The 22,520-nt window shown below is 38.9% G+C and overlaps 1 protein-coding gene across 6 annotated transcripts in view; it reads left to right on the forward strand.

Annotated features, from left to right (window-relative positions):
- The window catches only part of celsr1a (cadherin EGF LAG seven-pass G-type receptor 1a), a 77,369-nt gene that overhangs the window by 33,509 nt on the left and 21,340 nt on the right, over positions 1 to 22,520 (forward strand). For 4 of the 6 annotated variants that reach the window (XM_067489924.1, XM_067489923.1, XM_067489926.1 and 1 more), the window contains exons 4-9: positions 2,950 to 3,172; positions 5,139 to 5,254; positions 6,757 to 6,845; positions 12,893 to 12,973; positions 20,382 to 20,539; positions 22,315 to 22,478. In XM_067489924.1, coding sequence (XP_067346025.1) covers positions 2,950 to 3,172; positions 5,139 to 5,254; positions 6,757 to 6,845; positions 12,893 to 12,973; positions 20,382 to 20,539; positions 22,315 to 22,478 — 831 coding nt within the window. The remainder of the gene's footprint in view (positions 1 to 2,949; positions 3,173 to 5,138; positions 5,255 to 6,756; positions 6,846 to 12,892; positions 12,974 to 20,381; positions 20,540 to 22,314; positions 22,479 to 22,520) is intronic. The other 2 variants (XM_067489927.1, XM_067489928.1) reach the window with 1 other exon arrangement.

The following is a 22,520-nucleotide window of genomic DNA, read 5'->3' on the forward strand; positions in this document are numbered from 1 at the left end:
TGTGATAATAGACTGTGTGCTAAAGAAAGCACATAAAATAACTTTCTCCAAAGGAAACTACATGAATCTATTCAACGTGTGGACAGGGTTTCATATTGTGTCTGACAATGGCTTTAATGACTTTAATACAAAACTGCCAAACCACACTGACAAGTTGTAAAAGCTCTCACCACCTATTGTAGCTTGAGGTCGACCCCAACGCAGGAAGGGAAAGCATGCTTTGTAACGCTGTAGGTATAGCCACCTACACACACACACACACACACACACACACACACACACACACACACACACACACACACACACACACACACACACACACACACACAATACAGAAGATTTATTGCTGTAATGGCAGAGATGGTGCAGAATGCTGCTGACTATACTGGTTAAACCAGATCAGTCTCAAATATCTCTTATCACCATTAACCAAAACCACAGTAGCTTTTATTACACATTTGCTTTAATATTCAAAATAGTCAGAAACCGTGAAAGGTAACTATAGTTTATGGCTGCCCTATATGTATTATATATTATATATTTTTTCTAAATGCATTGTGACTTTTTAATGTAAAGTTTTTATGTGTATGTACATTATTCCTCAGTGCCAAGAACTAAAGCTTAACTCCTTTTAAAAGGTGGTGTAATGTAGCACACATGGACTTAAACAATTTCGTTTTAAGCAAACTCAAAGTATTGGATTGCAGACATTTTATTAAAAATTGCATTTGTTTTGGCAAGAAACATGGAATGTAAAATCTAAAAATGAACTTTTTGATTATTATTATAAGAACTCCATTATGTACCTGTACCCCCAAACGTGTCTATTCCACTGATTTAGATCAAAAAGATCAAAGTAGCTTCTGCCTTGAAGCTGTGAGTTATGGTAGACCTGCACGGCACTGACGTGGAAGTTAAGCTATGGGAAGACTTTGAAGCTTTCATCATTCCTATTGAAATGCCTTTTCAGAAATATTTCCCCCTGTACATCTGATACCTGTCTCTGCTTCTCTGTTTCTAACTAATGGAGCCTACAGGGCCCCCGATGGCCTTCATCCCTCTTCTCTCTGTCTCCCAACACTCTACCTTTCCCCTTCCTCTCTTCCTCTATCCTATCTGATGTAATTACCTGATTATGCCTGCCTTTGTCACTCACTGGCCCTCTCTTGCCTTGTTACCCTGCTCTCCATGTCCATCTTCTCCACCCACCCATCGTATTTCCCTTACCTCCTTTCCAGTGTCCCCCCTTTGAAGGTCACAGTTCAACTCCGCAAAGTCAGTGCCCATCAGGGGTCATTATGAGAATGATGACAGTGAGGAGGGGGCCAATCTGTCCTCCTTGGGTTTCCAACATTACAGGGAAATGGATCCTTATAATTTCGCCTCAGAATAAAGGATTATGCTGAGGAGAGAAGAGCCATTAGCTGGTTCCAGCCTATGGTGTTGGGGGGGCCCCTGTGTGTCCCGCTTAGAGAGATCTTGTCTGGACAGCGAGTGGACTCACAACATTACATGGAACACAGAGGCACCTATCCCAAATTATATTACAGTCAGAATGAAGTCTGCTGATGTATTAGTGAAGGAATTTAAATTAGCCGAGTCAGGAAACTGGGCCCAAGTCGCTGATTTTGGACAAAGCTAGAGCCACACAGTCATTTAGGAGGAATTTTCCATGGCAAAGCTCACCGTTGTAATTAAATAAGATATATGATAGGAACATTTGATATCAACCTGCATCTTTTAAGCTAACAAGTAAAGGACAAACGACAGGGTCAACATAGAAAATAAAGCATAGCAGCCACTGGCACAGAAGACTTCTTACTTAATGAACCAATGAACATAGTCTTCTGATTAGCCTGGTAACTTTATAAAACATTTATTTTCTGCCACCGAATAGTCGATGCTTGTGTAAACCCTGCACAGGCACAATAGAAATAAATCAGCGACAAACTTGTAAAAAAAACTGTGGAATGCAGAGTATTTATTACTGAGTGCATGTTTTCTGTAACTTCATAAAACACAGGCTGAAGTGACTGTGGAGGATTTAGCTGGTCAGCTTTTATCTGATCTTCACGTTTCAACATATCAGTACGAGTTCAGCCGTGGATTGGACTTAATGAAGGAATGTGTCATCCGTGTTTTCATCTTCTGCAATCCTCTTTCTCTTCTGCCCACTCCCTTTTATGCTTTTGACCTAGTCACTCCCTTTTCATGCACCTAAGTCCTCTTTATCTGTGACCCTCTTTGCTTAAAAAGACCTATGAACAAGGCTTTGTCAGTGTTCCTGATGTTTAGCTCAAGATGGGCAAACGTTCAATAGTTGTTTTCAGAGGACCTTCATCAACATGATGCCAGTGCAGTTTTTTTTTTTTTTACCTGTAGAATGAGGGAAAGCACAGGTTAGTTGTGTAAGTATGCTTGACTGACAATCTATGGCATCTTGTTAAAACAACTGGATTCCAATCAACTGATGTCAAGTATATATTTCACTGGACGGTGGACCGCATGCCTCATAGAAGAAATTAAGGGTAAAAAAATTGATGGAAGTGCCGTGACAGGCAATTTATCATTGAAATAGTCCTGTGTGCTCATACAGCGTCCACACAGGGTGTAAAAATCAGGCCCATTTACAGGAACTTTAGGGAACGTAAATGCCAAATACCTGACCATGCTTTTGATATGTGGAGGCTAAGTTGCTTCATATCTCCAGGGCACGGGCCCTGCTGTTTATCTACGTTTACAGCTCCTTGTGGGCCTTTTACCCGAAGGAAGGGTCCTGGACTTTAGCTCCTCAAAAAGTCGGAGCCAGGAAATATCTTGTGGAAACTGGCCTACAGTAATTGTCAGCGAACAAAAAGAAAAATGAAATAATTGGTTTATGTTGATACTCCGGTTCATATAACTCATGCACTGCAGGTCAGACCCTCCTATTTTTTTTTATTTTCATAGGTGAACACTGTGAGCTGAATGCATCATCAGGGCGATGTGTACCTGGCGTGTGTAAAAATGGCGGTAAGTGCGTCAACCGGCTGGCAGGTGGTTTCATGTGCCAGTGTCCCCCAGGGGAGTATGAGAAGCCCTACTGTGAGATGACCACCCGCAGCTTCCCTGGACAGTCCTTCGTCACCTTCAGGGGCCTACGGCAGAGGTTTCACTTCACCGTCTCCTTTATGTGAGTACTTCTTTACTAATTACCAATAACTGCCAATAACTGAATCCCAGTTCAAGATAAAGGCTGCAAACCACACCTTGGCACATGAAGCTTGTAGTGGTGAATGTACTGTGGGAAGCAGTGTTCTCTGCTTGGGAACAGAGGTGTATATACACACCACTTTTTGTCTGGTTGGTGACTTTTGATGAAAAGTCACTGGCAGATTTCATCAGATGAGTCCTAGCTTACTAAAGCTAGTCAAACACGTTAATGTTTAGAATGGACCAAATGGCTGTGTGTTTTTTTTTTTTTAGCACTGAGACTAAACTTTAATGCTGGAACTTTAGTTTTAACTTGTTTGAATGGTATAATCTTTTGAAGGTCTCCTAAAGGCTGCTAAATATGTACTTTTAGGCCACATACATAATTCTGTGTTAAAAGTATGTGGCTAAAGCCAACAGCTATAAAAACTGTGTCCTCACCACATGACTATAACGTTATATGTCGAAAACATGAAGAAGAGATGTTAATTTTTTATTTAGGGTAAATATAGTCTCACCCTGTTATTTTGTTATAACATAACCCTGTTAGTGGCTCATTTAGGTACTAGCAAAGCAGGATCGGTGCTTTTTTTTAAATCTAGCACTGCATTTATTAATCTAGTTAGCTGAACATGCTAACAAAATAACACACTCCTTAAATGATGATATAGACAATTTTTTTTGTTTAGATTTTGTTTTTTTAAAGCTAACAAAAATAAATTTCTGCAAACTCTATTAAATGCTGAGTATCACTCCTCAATTTATCTGCCTTGAAATTCAACTCATACAATTTCTTTGAATTAAATATTCAAATGACCAACAGACTTTGGTATTTGCAAACCCTAGGCTGGAAATATGTCTTCCTTTTTTTGTTACACACACCTGGGATTTGCAGCACAGCAGCAGCATTACATGTCTGTGATACATGTAGAAGTGTGTGTAGTAAACAGTAATTTAGGGAGTGTGAGGAGCCGCACAACTAAACACAACCGGGTGAACGGAGCTAAAGTGTATCAATTGGGACTTGCCAAGACATGTAGACACTTTTCTACTTTGTGTCAGCTCACTTCTCTGAACATGAAGAAGACACACTGCACCTGAATGTGCAGCTATGTGAGTCTCGCATGCAAGCAGTCTCAAACTGCTAGAGGAAAATGAAGGCTTAAAGGTTGAATAATGGCACTAGCAGAGATTATAATGCAAGTTAATGGACAGCCTGCTGGGGAGAAAGGTTTGGACGATGAAAACAGGAAAGGCTGTGTGATGAGTTTCCCTTATCAGTGTTTGGCTACAGCCATCCTGACTTCCTGCCCTGCTGGCCTCACTGGCATCTGCCGGCTGACTCCTCTGCCCTCACCTTACACTCATAACACACACAGACACAAACAGCTACGCACGTGAACTTTACGCCCTTGTTGAAAACCCACATGCAAAACTAGTGGCTCATTTACCAGGTTGTTCTCCCCCTCCCACATGAGCTGTTTCCTTTGTGCAGATCGCTTGCTTTACACGTCCTATCTTTCCTGTCCAAGTCTTTTTTTTTTCCTCAAGAGTTCCTCGGTTCTTTCATCATAAAGCTATCTGCCAGGCCTTTAAAGTTTTAGTCCCGATCTGTTTGAGTTGGATAGGTACTTAGAAATGTGCCAGGAAACTTGAGCTAGAGCAGAGCGTAAACAGTTGGAAGCCACTCAACCCTTTCGGTGACACATATCTGGGTGTTCACCATTTTAAGTCGCCTCTGAAATAGGAAAACGAATCCTTCATACGGCAAAAAGGAAAGTGTATCTATATATTTGTTTCTTGTCAATCTGAAACACACTCTTACACCCTCCAGCTGAAGCCGATACCCTTATAGTTTCTCAATTTTGGATTTATTGCACTGATTTATTGTTTTTGCTTTCCTCAAACCAAAAAAAGTCCCTAAGCAATGTAATTTGTCTCTGCAGGTTTGCGACCAGAGAGAGGAACGCTCTGCTACTCTACAACGGCAGATTCAATGAGAAACATGACTTCATTGCCCTGGAGATCATTGACGAACAAATTCAGCTCACCTTCTCTGGAGGTTAGGTTCATACTGTGTATTTGTGTACTAGCAAAGGTCTGTGACCTAGTATATGTGTGATATCACTGATATTGTAAATAGATTTCTGCAGGTCTAAGTGTACTTTATCTAAAGTTACTATCACAAAGAGCTGGATAAATAAATCTTATCGGCATGCACTTAAATTGAACAGTAATGTGTGTTTTTCTGTATGTGCACACGCACAAATCCAAATGTGCCGGTGTGTGAACAGGTTTATTTATATGCATGTAAGCACACACACTTTAGTGGCTAGAAAACACCCTGGTTAAAGCCCCCAGTCAGTAGAAAGCAAAGCAGGCGTGCATGCATACTGACATCCGCACATATTCACAGTTTAGGTGCAATCAAACACACACACCCACACACACACCCACAATCATTGTTAAAGCTGGTAACTATTGGATTGCAGATCAAACACATCTTAGTTGGACTGATGATTGTTGTTTTCAGAGCCGGTCTACTTTCCCATGGTACCATACAGTGAGGAATCCGGTTCAATATGATTATGTTGGGTGAAGCTTGTTTGGGACCCAAGCCAACTCCTTGTGCCCTGCTTTAGATCTGAAATATGACTGGATGTTTAATGCACAAATCATCAGACTAAATACTTTGAAATGTGACTCATGGTTAATGGGAGGGGTGGGAGGAAAGTCTTTGTTTGGTTTGCAGTGTTTCTCTTTAAGTTTTATTTTTTAAATTAGTGTGCAGTAAATACTCTACAGAAGTAGAGTTAGGTAGAGCTAACGCCCTCTCTCTATCTTCTGATTCTCATACCAAGAAATCACGTATCATTTATTAACTCTTTCTCATATATCACATACAAAGACTCAGACCTGTCAGTGTTGCTATTGCAGTTTATTTATTTCCAGAGCAACAAATTCCCCCCCACGCTGCTCCTGCCTTAAAGAAACAAGAGTAAATCTCAGCAAATCTGCTGCCATTGAGCATTACAATCTTCTCCCTGAGAACAACTGATAACTGCAAAACCAACTACTAATAACAGCAGCTGATTTATGATCAAAGACAGATTTTGCCCTAATGGTAACGTATCACTAACCTGTGGAGTATGTTGGCTCAAGTAAAAATGTCTATGGCTCAGGTAGCACACTGGTCTTGCAGCATTGCAGTCATTGTATCCCACAAGTACATTGAGTGAAACACATCATGCATCATCAAGAAACATTTATTGTTGCTGCTTGAAGTGTGACTTCACCACAGAAAAGGCAAAAATGTCTTGTTTGAAATGATGTTAAACCGAAGTTAAATGACATTACTTTAACAATTCACTTCTGCTCTTTTCTCTTTTCTCTTGCTGTCTATGGCTTTTTTTCTCACCTCGAAACTCCCTGTGCAATTTTTTTCACTTTTCCCCTCTCAACTTCTCTCATCTACCCTTTATCAATATGTTCCCTACTCCTAATGTCCACCCTTCTTTCCCACCACACTTTTCTACTTGCTTTCTACCTTTTTCTGTCATCTAGGTGAGACAAAGACTACTGTGTCTCCCTACATCCCAGGTGGGGTCAGTGACGGCCAATGGCATGCTGTCCAGCTCCACTACTACAACAAGGTAAGGAACTTAATCACCCAACCAACTGCTTCTGCTCTTACATCAGTGGACCTTTCTTTTTTTTTCTTTTTTTTTTTTTTTAAATAATTTTCTTTTCAGCTCTTAAAAAATGTGACATGGAATAACATCATGTTGAAATGAAAAAGTCTTTATCCTGTTTTAAGGGGAGATAGTTTAAGGAGTTTTTATTGGAGGAATGAAGTGCATGAAATGTAGCTTTCTTTGAAGCTATGAAGGTAGTTGACCTTCACTCTTGTTTCATGAGATTATCATAACAGTGAAAGTTTGATTAGTGGCTTTAACTCATCTGGCTTAGCCTTTGACACTGAAGCACAGGGGCCTGCCATCTGCCTCAAGGGTCAAAAGTTCATCAATTTCACAATAAAGTCAACGATAGACTCTTTAGATGCAGCCTGTGGGTTCTTAGTGGTACAATCTCAATTTAATTGTAATCACTGACAAAAAGATTTCCTTTTTTCCGGAAGACGGTTGTTTTTCCAAGACATTCCCACGATGGTCTTCTTGCCTCTTTACTGAGTCCAATCTCAGAAAAGAGATGGCTATTATTTCACAACCTAGCTCATGTATCCACTTTAAATGTAATATCATTTTTAATGGCTTACATTGCAGTCAATTGTTGGTGTTATTTTCTGACAAACTTCCAGAGCCTGCGGGTGTTGTTTTATAACATTTACCCAGACAGGAAATAGGATATACCTGGCCTTGTTAACATGGGATATCCTATAGTTTTGTGTCTGGTTATTTAATTGTGTTATTGCTTAGTTTTCTTGATTTTAGTATTAGTATCTGCACTAATGGAAATGGCATTATTGTGTATCAATACTTCGAGTGTGCCTAATCTATTAGCCGTCGATAGTCAAAACAAATATTCTAACTCAAATTCATATTCATGTGCTGTGCTATGCTGTTACAAAAGGTATGAAGGCTTTTTTTCTCACCTTTTTCCATCTTCCTTTTTTTTTTTCCTTTCTTCATCTATCTAACACTGAAAGCTGTAGTATTTCTGGCTTGGGCCATGACATCCAGCATCATATTTCAGTGGCGGCACAGTATTTTGAAGCTTGTTAACCAGACTACCCCTCTCTTTAGCCTTATACTAGTTTACAATGTATGTCATATTAGATTTCATATGTTGTTCAGCTCTTGTGTCTGGCAGCTATAAGGCCCATAGCATACTTGGTAGCTTTGACAGGGATGCATTTATCAAAGGTGTTGCATCAGGCTACCATAGAGTACTGTGTTAGCTGCAGGGTGACATCTGTATCTATTGTTTGAGGTGTACTTAGGCTTTATGTCACTCATTCATCAGTGATGCCTTTATTTTGCTAGAGACAAACATTTAAGGCTTGTACAACTTTGTTAGTGTACCAGCAAGTATTATTTGCTGAATAGAGTCTGTTGGCACTGAAGATTTCTTTGTCTGTTGGTTTGTATAGTGTCACTATGGTAACAAGACATTAATTTCCACGTTTGGACAGATCTGTCTTGTTTTATTTAGCCTTACTGATCCTGTTGGCTTTCTGTTTTGTTGCTGTGACATGCAGAAACAAATATAACATGCAAAAACACACATCTTATTCTAGTATTATGAGTGCGTTCTTGTGCTATTAGCTTGTAAAGCAGGGGGCATGTGCATTCCAATGTCAGTCTTATTACACACCAGTGATTTGTAAAGCTGGTGACACATTCCATTAAATTAGCCCAAGGCCAAGTGTAGCTGATACAGGGTCAACTTTACTTCACATGTTGAATGACCAGCCGTCAGGTCGGCTGATGGAAATTCAATCCTAAATCAGTTGCTGGAGGGATTAGTGAAAAAGTATATGACAGAAAGCAGTAATGTTCTCACAATAGCCTAGACGTGTTGATGTGTGAATGTATGGACGTGAATGTAGGAACACATGTTTGTCATGCGTGAGAAAACACTTACTCTTAGGTCTACTCTTAGATCTGCATGCACAATTGTCTGTAGGTATCGTTGCATAGCCCAGAGACTTGGGAAAAGATCAGAGCCCAAATCCGTAACTGCCACGTAATCTAGACCCATGTCATGTGTCATACCCACATAACACATAAATAATGTTTCCTCTCCGTCCTTATGTTCTCTGTTTTTGTTTTTCGTCAGAGATTTGGTAAAAATGGCTCTTAGTGATTACAATTTTTTAATGTATGATGATTAATGTCCTCTCAAATAAGACCAAAAGGTAGTAGGCTGAATATAACATCATTATAATCATCTTCATATCCCACATAAATAATAAGTAAAGCTCTCTAGGAGTTTTCCAAGCATTAATGAAACAAACAAACTTTTTATCCACATATAAAGCTATACATTGTAATTAATTCTATTAATGACAACGGTTCATACCATTGTTTTTGAAAATCCTTCACTGTTTGCTCACTCAGCCATGTTTATTTACAGCTATTATACTAAAGTGTTTTTTAAATTGACTTTTACTATTTAAAAGATAATGGATAAAACTTTTTCTTTAAATTTATCTTCAGAATAATACTCACAAATTATACGCATCACAATTAATAGTGTTGAGAAAGTTCTTTTCAAGGTCAAATTTACTTCCTAATTCATTCGAAATGTTTTCCTGATTATCAAATGTCCTGAGGTGTATAGTGTTATGCGTGGCAGTTATGTTGTTGATTGTTCTCCAGTTCAATATTGTTCATCTTCAGAATTTGTCTTTGTTCCGTTAATAGTTTCATGCTTCCTTTTGGCCAGTTAGTATATTAGTGCAAATGTTTATTTTTAGCATCCGAAACAACAAAGAAGGTCAAGAACTATACTAAAAAAATGTTTAGTATAGCTGAATGTGCATTAAATATTTACTACCACTACACAAACTAATGAGATCTATGAATAGCAAGTGCAGTTGTTCATCCCAAATAAGCCCCGGTTTTTATTGACAGTCCTGTTAGTGCACTAACACAATACATGCACGCACAGATGGTGATTTATTGGGCCAGGGGAGGCAGGGGTTAAAGTAGGTCTAGGGTTAGGGTGTTTATGTAGGTGCTTACTTTTAAATCCTCTGCTGCTCTGTTAAGAAGAAATAGGTCCCTTTACTAAAACTCAAAGGTCAGAGGTCGGAAGAGGGTTGGCATGACAACAGACATGCACTTGCCATTGTTGCAATGATCTGGGTCAGTTTGAAAGTTTTGTTTGTGTGTGTGCGTTCTTGCATGTGTGCATCTGTGGTAGGCAGAGCTAAGTGTGTATGCGTGTTCTTGAATGTGTGCATATGTCCAGACCTATTAGATATGTTACACAATAAAAGTGGAAGCATTTTTACAATTCCTTGATGCTTCCCAAAAACAGTGGACTGCGTCATCAAGGCAAATCTAAACAGGAAACTCATACGCACATGCACACACAGACAAAGCATAGAGGTGGGTAGTCCAGAAGCAGCAGGAGGCTTTGTTTTGGGTTTTGATGTTTGCTAAGTGCAGGAAATGATGTCTCAGTTTGCAGGAAATGATGTTAGGCGGATACAGAGCAGGATGTAAGTTGTATCACGATTATGCTGGCTGGTCACCTGCTTGGGTTATGTCAAAACAGTAGACAAATAGATGAGGGATGCTGTATTTGCCTCATGTTTTTGAATTTTTTTCATAATGTCACCAGTTACATAACAAAGACAATTAAAAAAACATGAAAGTATTCTCTTAATCTTAATTAAGTACCTTCTTAACAAAATCCATATGTGACATGCAGTTAAAAGCTATGGGAAAAGTTGTTGCCATTAATTAAAGGGTCTCTTTTATAATGTGGCGTTCGTATAATGTGGTGCAGAGTGGTGACAGGAAAGAAATAGTTTGACTGTGTTCTTTATAGTCTATTCCATTGAGCCTTCAGTTCCGGGCAGATTTCGTTCCGGGCAGATATTGTTTGGTTAGTATGATTTTTTTTTTTTTTTCTCTGTTTGTTGTTTTTGAATGGGACGCATGAAGATGAAACAAGAAGGAAATATAAAGGAATCTTATCTGCGTACATGTTTCACCAGCTGTTCTTTCGACAACAATATAGTATGAAAATGCTTATGAGTGAATCCCCATTTAACTTTGAACCTCAGTTATGAGTAAACTATAATTAACTTCCCTGCGATCTAGCAACATGCTTCCAAACTTGGCACAGCAGAAAATGGCATTCATGTGTGTTTGCAGAATTTTAATAATGCTGCCTTTGCTGCACACAGGCCTGTTGTTAGATATGTTAAAAGTGTCAGACTGCCTCATGTAGACTGTATTGTCTACACAGCTACAATGCGTAGATGGCGTTCCCAGACAGGCTTAGCTGGCGAGTACCAAAAGTTTACTCTACCTGCTTCAGCTCTTCCCTTGAACTCAACCCGGCCGCTGTTTATATGACATCAGCAGAACATTGGTGCAAATTACTTCACCGGTTGAAGTTGAATAGGTTGAAGTACTTTAAACATACTGTGTGTATAATTTTGCATTCCAGTTCTGCAGGGCTGAAACTCTTAATATGACTCAATCGTGCAGCTATATTTAGAAACCTGGTGGGTTACCTCCAATATAAACAAGTATTTCTGAATCAGTGAATTGAAAAAACAAAAATAATTTATCACTTAGGTGCCTGATTGCAAACAATTGCATATTGTTGCTCTTAATAGCATTAGTTGTAAATTTAGCATTTCAACAGTTAACTGAGTCTGTGCCTCCTACTGTCCTCTCTGTGTGTCTCTTATGTCTCTTTGTTGATGTTTCAGGATTTACTGGGTTTCCATGACTTGACAGCTGAAATGCAGCCTGATAAATAGACACACAATCTTCAATACCTGCACACAGTGGACAATTGCTCTTAAAATATTGTAGACTGCAAGGAAACAGCAAATGGATTAGGAGTTGTGATCCATCTCCTTGTGTTGCAATTTTATAGCCAGTAGTCCCAGCCGCATGTGGCTTTCTTGGGTGGCCTTAATGACACGGAGGGACAGATGCCTTATTAGGTGTTTGACTGTGGCATTACGACACACTTACATTTGATCAGCTGTGCACAGGAATGACCACTGTATGTGCGTGTGTGTGTTATGATGAGAAACATTTACAGTGCAGTTTTTTGTAGTTTATCTGCCAAGTGCCTTTTAAGAAGGGTTACTTAGTTTTTGTTTGATGTAAAGCTGCAGACTATGGCTTCCCCCATTGAGAGTGTGTCTATAGATTAAAAGGCCATGTTATTCTCTGTTCATCTTGGTGAATGTTGCTACACATCCACAATATCGTCATCACATACACTGTAAACGAACTTTACATATAAATACATGAAGCTATTTTTTGGATATAATACTGTATTATATTTAAGGCTATTTTTAGATATATGCTGACCAGTGTTTTCAGTCACTCAGACACAATTTTAACACATTGTCATTTTATACATCTAAGCATGATCAAACCATGTCTTGTGTCACTGTTTTGGTGTAAACAACTTTGTTGACAGACAGAAGCTGGATTTGGGGTTGTCATTCCTGTGCCAAGCAGATTATTCAGTGTTTTTCTTGCTGTAAATTAATTTCCCCTGGTCTTCACACAGCAAAGTGTTTTGGCTGTGCATTATAAATCTGCCAGAAACCTTTGTCCAAAGGTGGTAGTGCATAGTAACCTACTGTGTAAGAGAACAGAAGAGGTGTTTTTGAAGTGGGCACAGAGGAATTATGCGTTTGCTTGGATGCTGTTATTGTTGGCAAATTGCTGATCTAACCACAGGCACCACAGCATTTTCACACACATGCTGCACATGTGTGTGAAAATATTGATCTTAATTTTGCTCTTGGCGCATTCTGTAATGGTGGGGAAAATGCTGGATAGTGGCAGATAAACGCTGGACTCATACAAGGGCAAGTACAGTTAAATATATAAACATGCATTTAGTGAGGTTTGAGTGAGATTTACACATTACAACCTGCACAACACACAAATACACACAGAGTGAACTGGCTTGGTTGTGGGATGCAGGTCTAATGTGGTGTCTCTCTTTCACGGTGTCTCTCTCCCAGGACGGGGGGAGTCTGGTGGACTCCAGTGGGGCTCTGCGGCTCCCGCTCTATACTGCCTGGCTGGAGCTCAATCAGAAGGAGGTAACCTCTGACCTCTAGCCTAGTCCCCATTGGTGCTCTTTTTTTTCCTGGGGGTGTCATGTAGTATCTGCTCTGCTTCTAGTACAGTGCTGGACTAAGGCTACTGTACATGCTTACCTCAGACAGGCAGAGGTAACATGGCCTTTAACACTGGGCTGTTAACTGTTTTTCTGGCTCTGGACTGCTCCGTAGCAGGGATTTGAGTAGATTTTGGTGGTTTTCTGGTTTTAGTTTGGCTGTTTATGGACCTAGTTCTGTGTGACCTGGCTTTCTTCTGTCGCTGCTGTATTGTGACTTCTGTGAGAATTCAGGACATGATGTGTCACTTTTGCCCCCAAAGAACATCCGAATTTATCATGACTGCCACATGGAATTATTTGTAATCAGACGAAAATTTTTTTACAATCATTATTAAATTGGAATTGTGCATTGTTTTACACTAGCTTATACTCTTTCTCTGGTCTTTACTGCCTTTTCAGCTAACACCAGCACTGGAATGTGTGTTACATTCGTCACATAATGCATGTGTGTCTCCGTGCAAATACATAATAATGTAATGTAATGTAATGTAAACAATGCAGGGAGAGGGCCTGGTGGCTCAGGATTGAAGCCCCGCCCACCATGTGTGGCCACCCCCCGCCCATCAAGGGCTACCTTGGTGCCGGTCCTGAGCCCAGATAAATTCGGACAGTTGTGGCAGGAAGGGCATCCGGCATTAAAATGATCCAAAATCAATGTGTGGAACATGTTCCGCTGTGGTGACCCTTGAACGGACAAGCCAAAAGGCTTTTTTGAATGTAAATAATGGAGGCACCAATTTTAAAACTTTGCTCCATAACAATACTAAGAGTCAAAACTCCTAAGTTTACCTTTAATAAATCTAGAAAACACAGCTGTTTTACTGTTTGGGCCTGTTGCATGCGCTCTCACTTTTTTAAAAAGACATTAAGCACAAACAATGTCAGAAAGTAAAGTCCGATTTTTTTTTTTTTTTCCTCACATAGCAGATAAGAACAGATTTGATACAGCTACACACAAAAAACATTGCTGTCTCCTCTCTGAGCAGCTGCAGCATTGCATTAAAGCGGCATCTTTCTGGGCATCATTGACCATTTTTGCATGTATGCAAATATTCTTTGATCTCGCTATGTGATTACGGCTCCACTTTGTCTGGTTAGAGAAGCTGCTCATATCAAAAATGAATCAACCTTGTGTAAGCAGAAATAAAACAGTAACAGCCTAGTGCTTATCTGTCAGCTCTCATTGACTTCTTCCATTGAGGTTTGTTCAGGTGAAATAAACATGTCTGAGCTTTTGACTAGCGAGCAGGCAGGCCGACAGGTAGGTAGGTAGACACCCAGTGAGCAGTGATTGTGTTTTTCTTGGCAGCAAAGATTCTGTCAGGGAGGATTAAGAATGCTCAGAAATCATCAGAGATGGGTCTTGTAATGGGCATGGACAACAATTGTCTCAGGGCTTTAGACTGTAATTTAGTCTGAGGTATTTATTTTGGGTCGTATGTGTTCCTTGTCTTGTGTTACACTAAGAGATGTGTTCTTAGTAGTTGGCATTAATTGGTATTAACTAAGTAATAAATGTAAAGCAAATGTCTACATTGGGTTTTAGGCTCTGGCCCTCTTGGCTTCCACAGGCACCTTTTTCTTTTCTTCTATTATTGTATTTGAAATGTATGTAAGACAGCACATTTGGCAGGTTTAAAATTTAAAACAATTTAATCTGATATGGCAAATATACTATTGGGGGGAAAAACTATCGTGTTTTTAAGAACTTAGTAATTTTGCAATAAGGTCTGGAAAGTCTGGAAAATTCAGACTTTGCACGGAAGACTGTGTCTCTGGACCTAGTCGCTGCCAGACCTTCTAATAAAGAATTTTTAAAACATGTTTAGTATTTACAACTAGTATCTGGCTGATGATGTCACAGCAGAGGCAGACTTACAGTAACTACAGTGTGTGTCTGTGTGTGTGCTTGTCATGATGAGTGAGTTATAAGTATGAACAGCAGATGTTTATATCGCGTATCATTGATATCTGATAAATCTGTCACACAGACTGCAGGCGTTCACACACGACTGACTGATTAGTGCATTTCTGTCGTCTTGCTTCTCTCATCGTTGCATTTCTTCATCGCTGTGCTGTGATGAGGGATAGGGTATGTCACTGAAAGGAGGAAATTTCACACACCTCACCTAGCATGAACTAAACCTCTTATGAATGTTGAGAGAGACAGACAGACATTGGAATTTTGCGGAGAACAGAAAGTATTAGATCAATATGTAAATGTAGTTTATGACTACTCTGCATAGCTCTAACCTGACTTCCTTCATCTCGCGTCTCTGCTTCCTCATCCTCATCTTTCATTCTTATCTTCCACTATTTCCACTTATGTATACAGTTTCTGTTATCTATAAGCTATAATCTCTATAAAGTAGATTTTTACTGTGCTTTTATTGCCTGATTTCCAATGATCTTTAATTGTTTTATGTTGTACTCTAAATGGCTCAGTATGGAGCCACTGCTGCTGATGTCTGATTTAGCTTCATGTCGTAGCTATGTTGAAAATTGTAGAACTAACTTAGCCAGATCCTCCCTCTCCCTTTTCCCAGAAATATGTTATACATTTGAAACTATTCAAAATAACTTTAAAACATTTTTAAGAAATTATTAACTTTGTTACCGAGAGTTGGATGACGAGATATTTTTGAGCTGAATATGATGTTATAACCAGAATAAATTTAACTAGCTTTAACCCTTTCTTGAGATTTTTTTACTGTTAAATTCTTTTTAAAATTTTCATCAAAGTTGGATAACGATATCTCAGCACCAAATACTGTATAATGCTTAAAGCAGAATAGTGTTAGCTTAACATAACTAAAACAACAGTCAATAAATCCAAAATCTGTCCTTCTTCTATATACTGTTTATTAAAGACCCTAAATAAATTTTATCAAATTACTGGTATGTTTCTGCATGTTTTGTATTTTTATTATTTTTAGTTTGTGTTGTTTTTGGTAAATGAAAAGTTTACAGTTGATGACATGAGAAGTGAAGGAATCTGATCTTAAAAAGAGGGGGAAAAGAAAAATATTAATCATGCACAATTTGTTAAAAAGACAAAATGTGTCTTTAAAATATGTTCTAAGTTGTTGCAAAACATCAATCAGAAGATAATCCCCTTGATGTCAGTGTACAGGCAGGTGGCAATGGTTGTGGAGTTGTAAAAGGAATGTTTTCAAGCTGTTCCAAATAGTATACAATAACTCTTACCTTAGTTTGTGTGTCGTCCACACATTTATTTTACTGCTCCAAAGCTTCAAGTTAACAATGGTTCCTGCTCATCTGTTACACTAGTAGTGAGAAGAGACAACAGCAATACATAGGCTTGGGCATGGGACACATGGTAGCCTTACGTAAAGTGTGTGTGTGTGTGTGTGTGTGTGTGTGTGTGTGTAAATAATGCACACTTCTAGGTTTACACAGCCAGAGGGCAGATGAGGTAATGTGGACATGATAGAGTCTGTTGTGATAGGGAAGGTGGGACACAGTAGTTGGTGCGCGACGGTGCCGCTAATCAACATTACACATAAACACACACAAATCTAAGAGAAATGCTGGTTCAGTGCCCACATTTTCTGGCTCTAGGTCTCCTTGATGGATACTTAAAACAGTTATGTTTGGTTGGTTTTTGTGGTTGCTCCAGATTAACTGGAGATCCACTGACTGTAACTTTCATACAGCAGTTAAGGTAACAGTGGCATTTCCTCAGGCGAGCCCAAATAAAACACAAGACTGTGCGCCTTTTTCCTTTATTATCAAAATGAACTGTGTGGCCGTCTGCAGCCTTACTTGCTGCTTCCTGCCTCTGTGCGTGCACACACACACACACACACAAGCTTGTCGCTTTCTCACTCAACACACATGCTTAAACACATTCTGCACACATCCTTCCCATGCTTGCCAAACACAAACACATAATCACCTCTGAGTGTTACCTCTGTCCTGCCCTGCATACACACACACACGCACACACACACACATTTCCTGGTCATTAGTTAATCATATTGACAATTTTTTAAGCATTTTTTGACTGATCTGTGCATCTAATCTTTGCATGTAACTCAATCATGTAGCAAGGTTCTATATCCTGGCTGCAGGCCTTGTTGAGCTATCATGTAGACAGGTAGCCTGGTGGTTGCAGAGTTGTCAGTGTGTGCCGTTGTTTGTCGGAGAGAGAGGGTGTGTGTACTTGGGTTGGTCTTTGTCCTGTGTCAGCATGTATTCTCGTTTAAAAAAAGTGCATGTGTGTGTGCGTGTTCCGTGTGTGTGTTTGACTACAGTCTTCTTAATGTATGTGGAAGATTTTGTGCACACATTTTTCTATGAGTGTGATTCAGTGTGTGTGTGTGTGTGTGTGTGTTCCTCTGTCCACTTGTGTCATATGTCCTCCTTGTCTATATGGCAAGCTGTAGGGATCAAGAGTGTTGCCATGGCTGCAGCACGCCCATCGCCCTTGGAAACGAAACCATAGCGAGAGGGAATCTTCAACGGCCCAGAGTCGGGGTGAGGGTAAATAAGAGACTCTCATGGGGCCCCTCAAAGTAAGGGCCAAGAGCACTTCAAAAGATGAGAGCCAGACAGTAGACTGAATCTATATACAGTTCTATGGACCAGAGTTACAGTGTAATTTGTGACGGAAATTGACAAATAGTGTAGCATGGTGTGTGTCTGTAAGAGTTGTATTCATACTGCTGAATTAAGGCTCAAATACCCCTCATGTTATATACACATTGCACACATACATGTAGTTAAGCACTTGCTGTGTGTGTGTGTGTGTGTGTGTGTGTGTGTTTGTGTGTGTGTGTGTGTAATTTCAGCACATGTAACAGCTGCAGCCCCTGAGATTTTGGGTTGCAGGTACATTATGTACAACATCTGGGTATCCCCGTCTCTCCTGTGTTTTGCTTCCTGTCTTTCTCTGCCTTTATCTCGTTACTTCCTTGCTTGACTAAACTCGAAAGAGATGATAAGATTGTTATCACAGAAGAGTCTAATCACACAGTAGTTTTCTTTATCTGACAAATTACCTTTTGTTGCTCCAGACAAGCTTTTATGAGGTTATTACACTTTCCCTCTCATTTTGTTTTACACTGATGAGAAAATTATTTGAATCAACTCATGTTTCTCAAATTAAAAACATATATACTTTTTACACCTCCTTTTACATTCCAATGCAAACTACACAGGATCCTGTCCATTATTGATTCAAGTTATGGTACTAACATTGGGAAGTCCCAACAATTGTATCATGCATAAGCTGTCTTGAGAGACAAATTTCTGTTGTTACCACGGTGATGTTTGGTGGTGTGGGTGATGTACTTAAAAACAAGGATTCACCTGTGGATACCTGTACAGTGAGTTAGCATTTGACCATAATACCATTACCCTGGCTCAGCACATTTTTGAATGGTAGTGTAAAATAGTAACATTAAAGCCCTGACACAGACTGCCAGCTGTGTCAGAGGTGTCGTACGTTCATTTTGGAAAGTGTAAAAAATGTTTTCTGTGGAATCAGCGGAAAATGGTGGATGTTGAAGGGAGTGGCACTGACAAAACTATGATAAAACTGTCTTTGGTTTGGAAAATATCCCTGCACCAGAGCCCATCTGAGCCAACATAGGGGCCACAGCACCCCATGCTGCCTGTCTGCCTAGTTCTCTTTTATCTGTCTCTTTCATTCTCTTATTTCTGGTCTGGTCACTTCCCATTCCTTTTTTTTTCTTCTATTTTTCACCCTCTCTTTTTCCCTCCTTTGTTTGTCACATCTCTGCCCCACCAGTATCTCATTACACTAATCCAGTTTATGAAGGAGACAAACAAAAGCTCATACATTGCCGTCCTATCCATGCCTGTTTTTTCTGTCCACCTCCTCTGTTGTGCTTGTTTTCTTGTGTCTTAACTCCCTAATTTATAAAAATAAATTTAAAAAAAGATTGAAGAAAAATCCTATTAAAACGCCAACACAGTAGTTTCAAAGTCGCTTTTACTATCTGTCTGCCTGGCACCGTTTAAACACACTGGATGAATATAAACATAGCACTGCATTTACATTTGGGATTTGTAGTCCCTTTGTTGTTGCTTTTTGTAGTCTAGAGATTTATCATATCCTTAGGAGAGATAATAGAGTTAATTCATCATTTTATCCATTAGAAGCCACTCACTCAAAAAGCAATTGAAAAGGTTGGGTTTGAATTCAAGATAAAAATCTGCATGTGTCTCAAAATTTCTCATATTTTTACCACAACCATGTCGCAAATGTTTTTTTGCCAGTAAAGAGAAGAGGTGTCATTGTTTAATTGGTGGAAACATTTTTGAATTAAACTCCTCAAATGCGTCTTGGTCCAAATCCACTATTATTAAGTGAAACACTCTATTGAACTTCGGTCTCAGGCTAGATATTACAGAAACTAAAGCGATTTGGTGGCCTGATTTTATAAGCTGATCCACATTTTCTCAGATCAACATTTGTCGGCTCCAGGCCTTGATGGAGGAATTAGCCTACTTTGTAATCATTAGGTGCAAGCAAACGTACAATGGGGTTTTTTGTCATCTTAAGGAAAGTGAGGCCTGTGTACTTCTGCTCCAAGTTGCTTAAAGTCAGCTAGACATTGTGTAGTGCTGGCCCTCACTAATCGTGCACCAAAGCTGTCATCCTGGCCAAGTTTCTCACGTTTGATTTAAAAAAATCAAAAGCTTTTAACAAAATTCAATCAACTGTGTAATTTATCATAACAAGAGCATAAAAATTATTATTTTAGCAGTCAGGTTTGTAAAAAAGAAAATAAATGTCTTTGTTTTCCAGAGCAGTGCTTCCTAGTGCTTTTCTTTTTAGCTCCACAGCCCATTGTAGTTATAAATGATTTATATATCATATATGATTTTAAACTGTATTATTTTTTTATTATAATGATACTTATACATTTTATTGTACAATTAAACTGTTGGGGTTTAGTTTTGGAGTGTTAAGTTTAGTTAGATTAACTGTTAATCTATTATTTTTAGATAGATGTTTTAACTGTTAATAAATTACAGCATCTAAATTTGTTAAGTATTTAGATATAGTTTAATAGTTACAGCTATTTTAACCCTTAGTATGTGCTTTTATCAAACTGTGTGACCATTGTAAATTACCTTAAAAACAAGTAAATTTTACTTTTTGCATTCTTTTGAACATTTCATATTTTTTTTTAGCTGTGTGGTTAATAACTATATAATCTATATAAGAGCATTTTCTTTTTATTCAAATTGACTTGACAATCCCCTGGCAACTGCAAACAGTGAAGAAAATGTTGATGCATAACGAAATATGAACTTTGTTTTATCTCTTTCAGCCTAACATTGGGCGCCTTGGCATCCCTCATGGACCCTCCGGAGAAAAGGTGGCAGTGGTTGCCGTTGATGACTGTGATATCTCCATGGCGATTCGCTTTGGAAAGAAGATCGGAAACTACTCTTGTGCTGCTCAGGGCACCCAGACCGGACAGAAGAAGTAAGTTGGAGAATCTGTCACCAATGTTTTTTTCATCTCCTTGTCTTTAGACCTTCTCACTTATTATCTCCAGTCTGTTCCAGACACAGACTCGGTAAACTATCCTCTAATAGCAACACAAATAGACCAATATGCTGTACCTTGGGGGTTAAGTCAAAGTACCTGCAGTACAATAGATTACACAATGCTACTTCTACAATCCTCTCCCCCTTCTGTCTTTTAATCTGAGTTCATCCCCATGGCCTGCTTGCTGTCAAACAATCATCCAAGCACAATCTTTAAGTGACTTTGTGTGTTTACTACAAAGTAATACATTTTTAGATTTTTAGTTTGACAGTGTTGTTATGGATGTTTAGGAAAGCTAACATGCAGAGACACATTTTGTTATCAGCAAGGTAAAGAGAGCTGCAAAGGGGTTTAATGAGGTCACATTCTTTTGGGAGCTAGAGAGGAATATACCAATATTTTGTATTACACTGATGCATATCAAACAAACACCTGCAATGTAGAATCATGGTCCAGAGTATTGCTGAGACTGAGAATAGGAACAACTTGGCTTTTATTGTTGGCAATAACTTTATTTTAAGGGCTTCTTGTAACCACATCACAGTTGTATGAAAGGCCACAGTGGACAATTAGTATACTGGGTTACAGTATCGGTGTCCTCGCATCAAAACTCTGGGGACAGCGTGTTGTTGCACAAATATCACTTTTAAACCAGCCAGGGATGGAACATCATCATTATCTACCTGCTGGGACCATTATTTGTTATATGGTGCATATAAAAGTTCAGTATTAAAAAACATGCAAACTTTTGCACAGATATAATTTTTATTGTTTTACTATAACCTTCTTTTTACACACTCCTTGATCATTTTTGTTATGTCTGATGATAAAGGAACTTTTGTACTAGCTGAATGTGAAATTAAATATTATGTTAATGAAAAATATTCTTTGTTCTACTCTTGTTGCCATTCCAAAGTGAGGGGATGCAAACTATTTGACTCAACTGTTTATATAAGCATTTCTATATAGATATGTTATCCTCAGTGAGCTGGTCATGACTCTAAAATTGGTAAGCAAATGTAGCCGAGCTGATTTATTTAGGGATTTCTCACTCACTGATTTCTGAAAGACTCCACATGATCCTTGCCCAGCAATAGCATTTGTACTATATATACAAACAATTCATACATTCAGTGGTTTTGTTTTTTTCACCATTGCATCACAATAAATCTCCCAAAGCCTCGCAGCTTTTGATCTTGAGGAGCTCAGGGTGTAAGCAGCTTCCTACATGTCCCACCATGTGAAACCTTTACTTGTTAATGCAGATGGTGACAGCTAGCCCTGTGACCGCTTTAAACTTAGAACACTGTAACCTTATGTCAGATATGTAAATCTTGTAAGGGTTGCTGACTTACCTCAATTGCTCTTTGCTGGAGGAGGTAGAAGCCTCATTGGTACAGTATATATACTTTTTTACACCTTGTTTGTCAATTTGAAATATGACAATGAAATAAAAATAAAGTGAAAGTCATGTTCCTGGCTTATCTTACTTTTACAACCCATGTTATATTCCATAATTTGTTAAAGTATTAATATTTTCAAAAGACAAAATTAGTTTGTGTCTAAGTTTTTAGGTTTATTGCATGATGATTTTAGGGCATTAACAGGAGTTCACATCATCACATATAGTACTGTATGTTAATAATAAATCATGTATTTAGTGTTTTAGATTTTGCTCTGATCTATGTTCTGTCTTGTGTCTTCGTTAGGTCATTGGACTTAACAGGACCACTGTTGCTAGGCGGAGTGCCCAACCTGCCTGAGGACTTCCCGGTCCGGAACAGAGACTTTGTGGGTTGCATGAGAAACCTTAGCATTGACAGCAAAGCCATCGACATGGCCAGCTACATTGCTAACAATGGCACCACAGAAGGTTAGACATGACATATGCTAAACCAAAGCTTTGCACGAATAA

The sequence above is a fragment of the Channa argus genome, chromosome 21 (genome assembly GCF_033026475.1).
Source record: "Channa argus isolate prfri chromosome 21, Channa argus male v1.0, whole genome shotgun sequence".
Taxonomy (NCBI): Eukaryota; Metazoa; Chordata; class Actinopteri; order Anabantiformes; family Channidae; genus Channa; species Channa argus.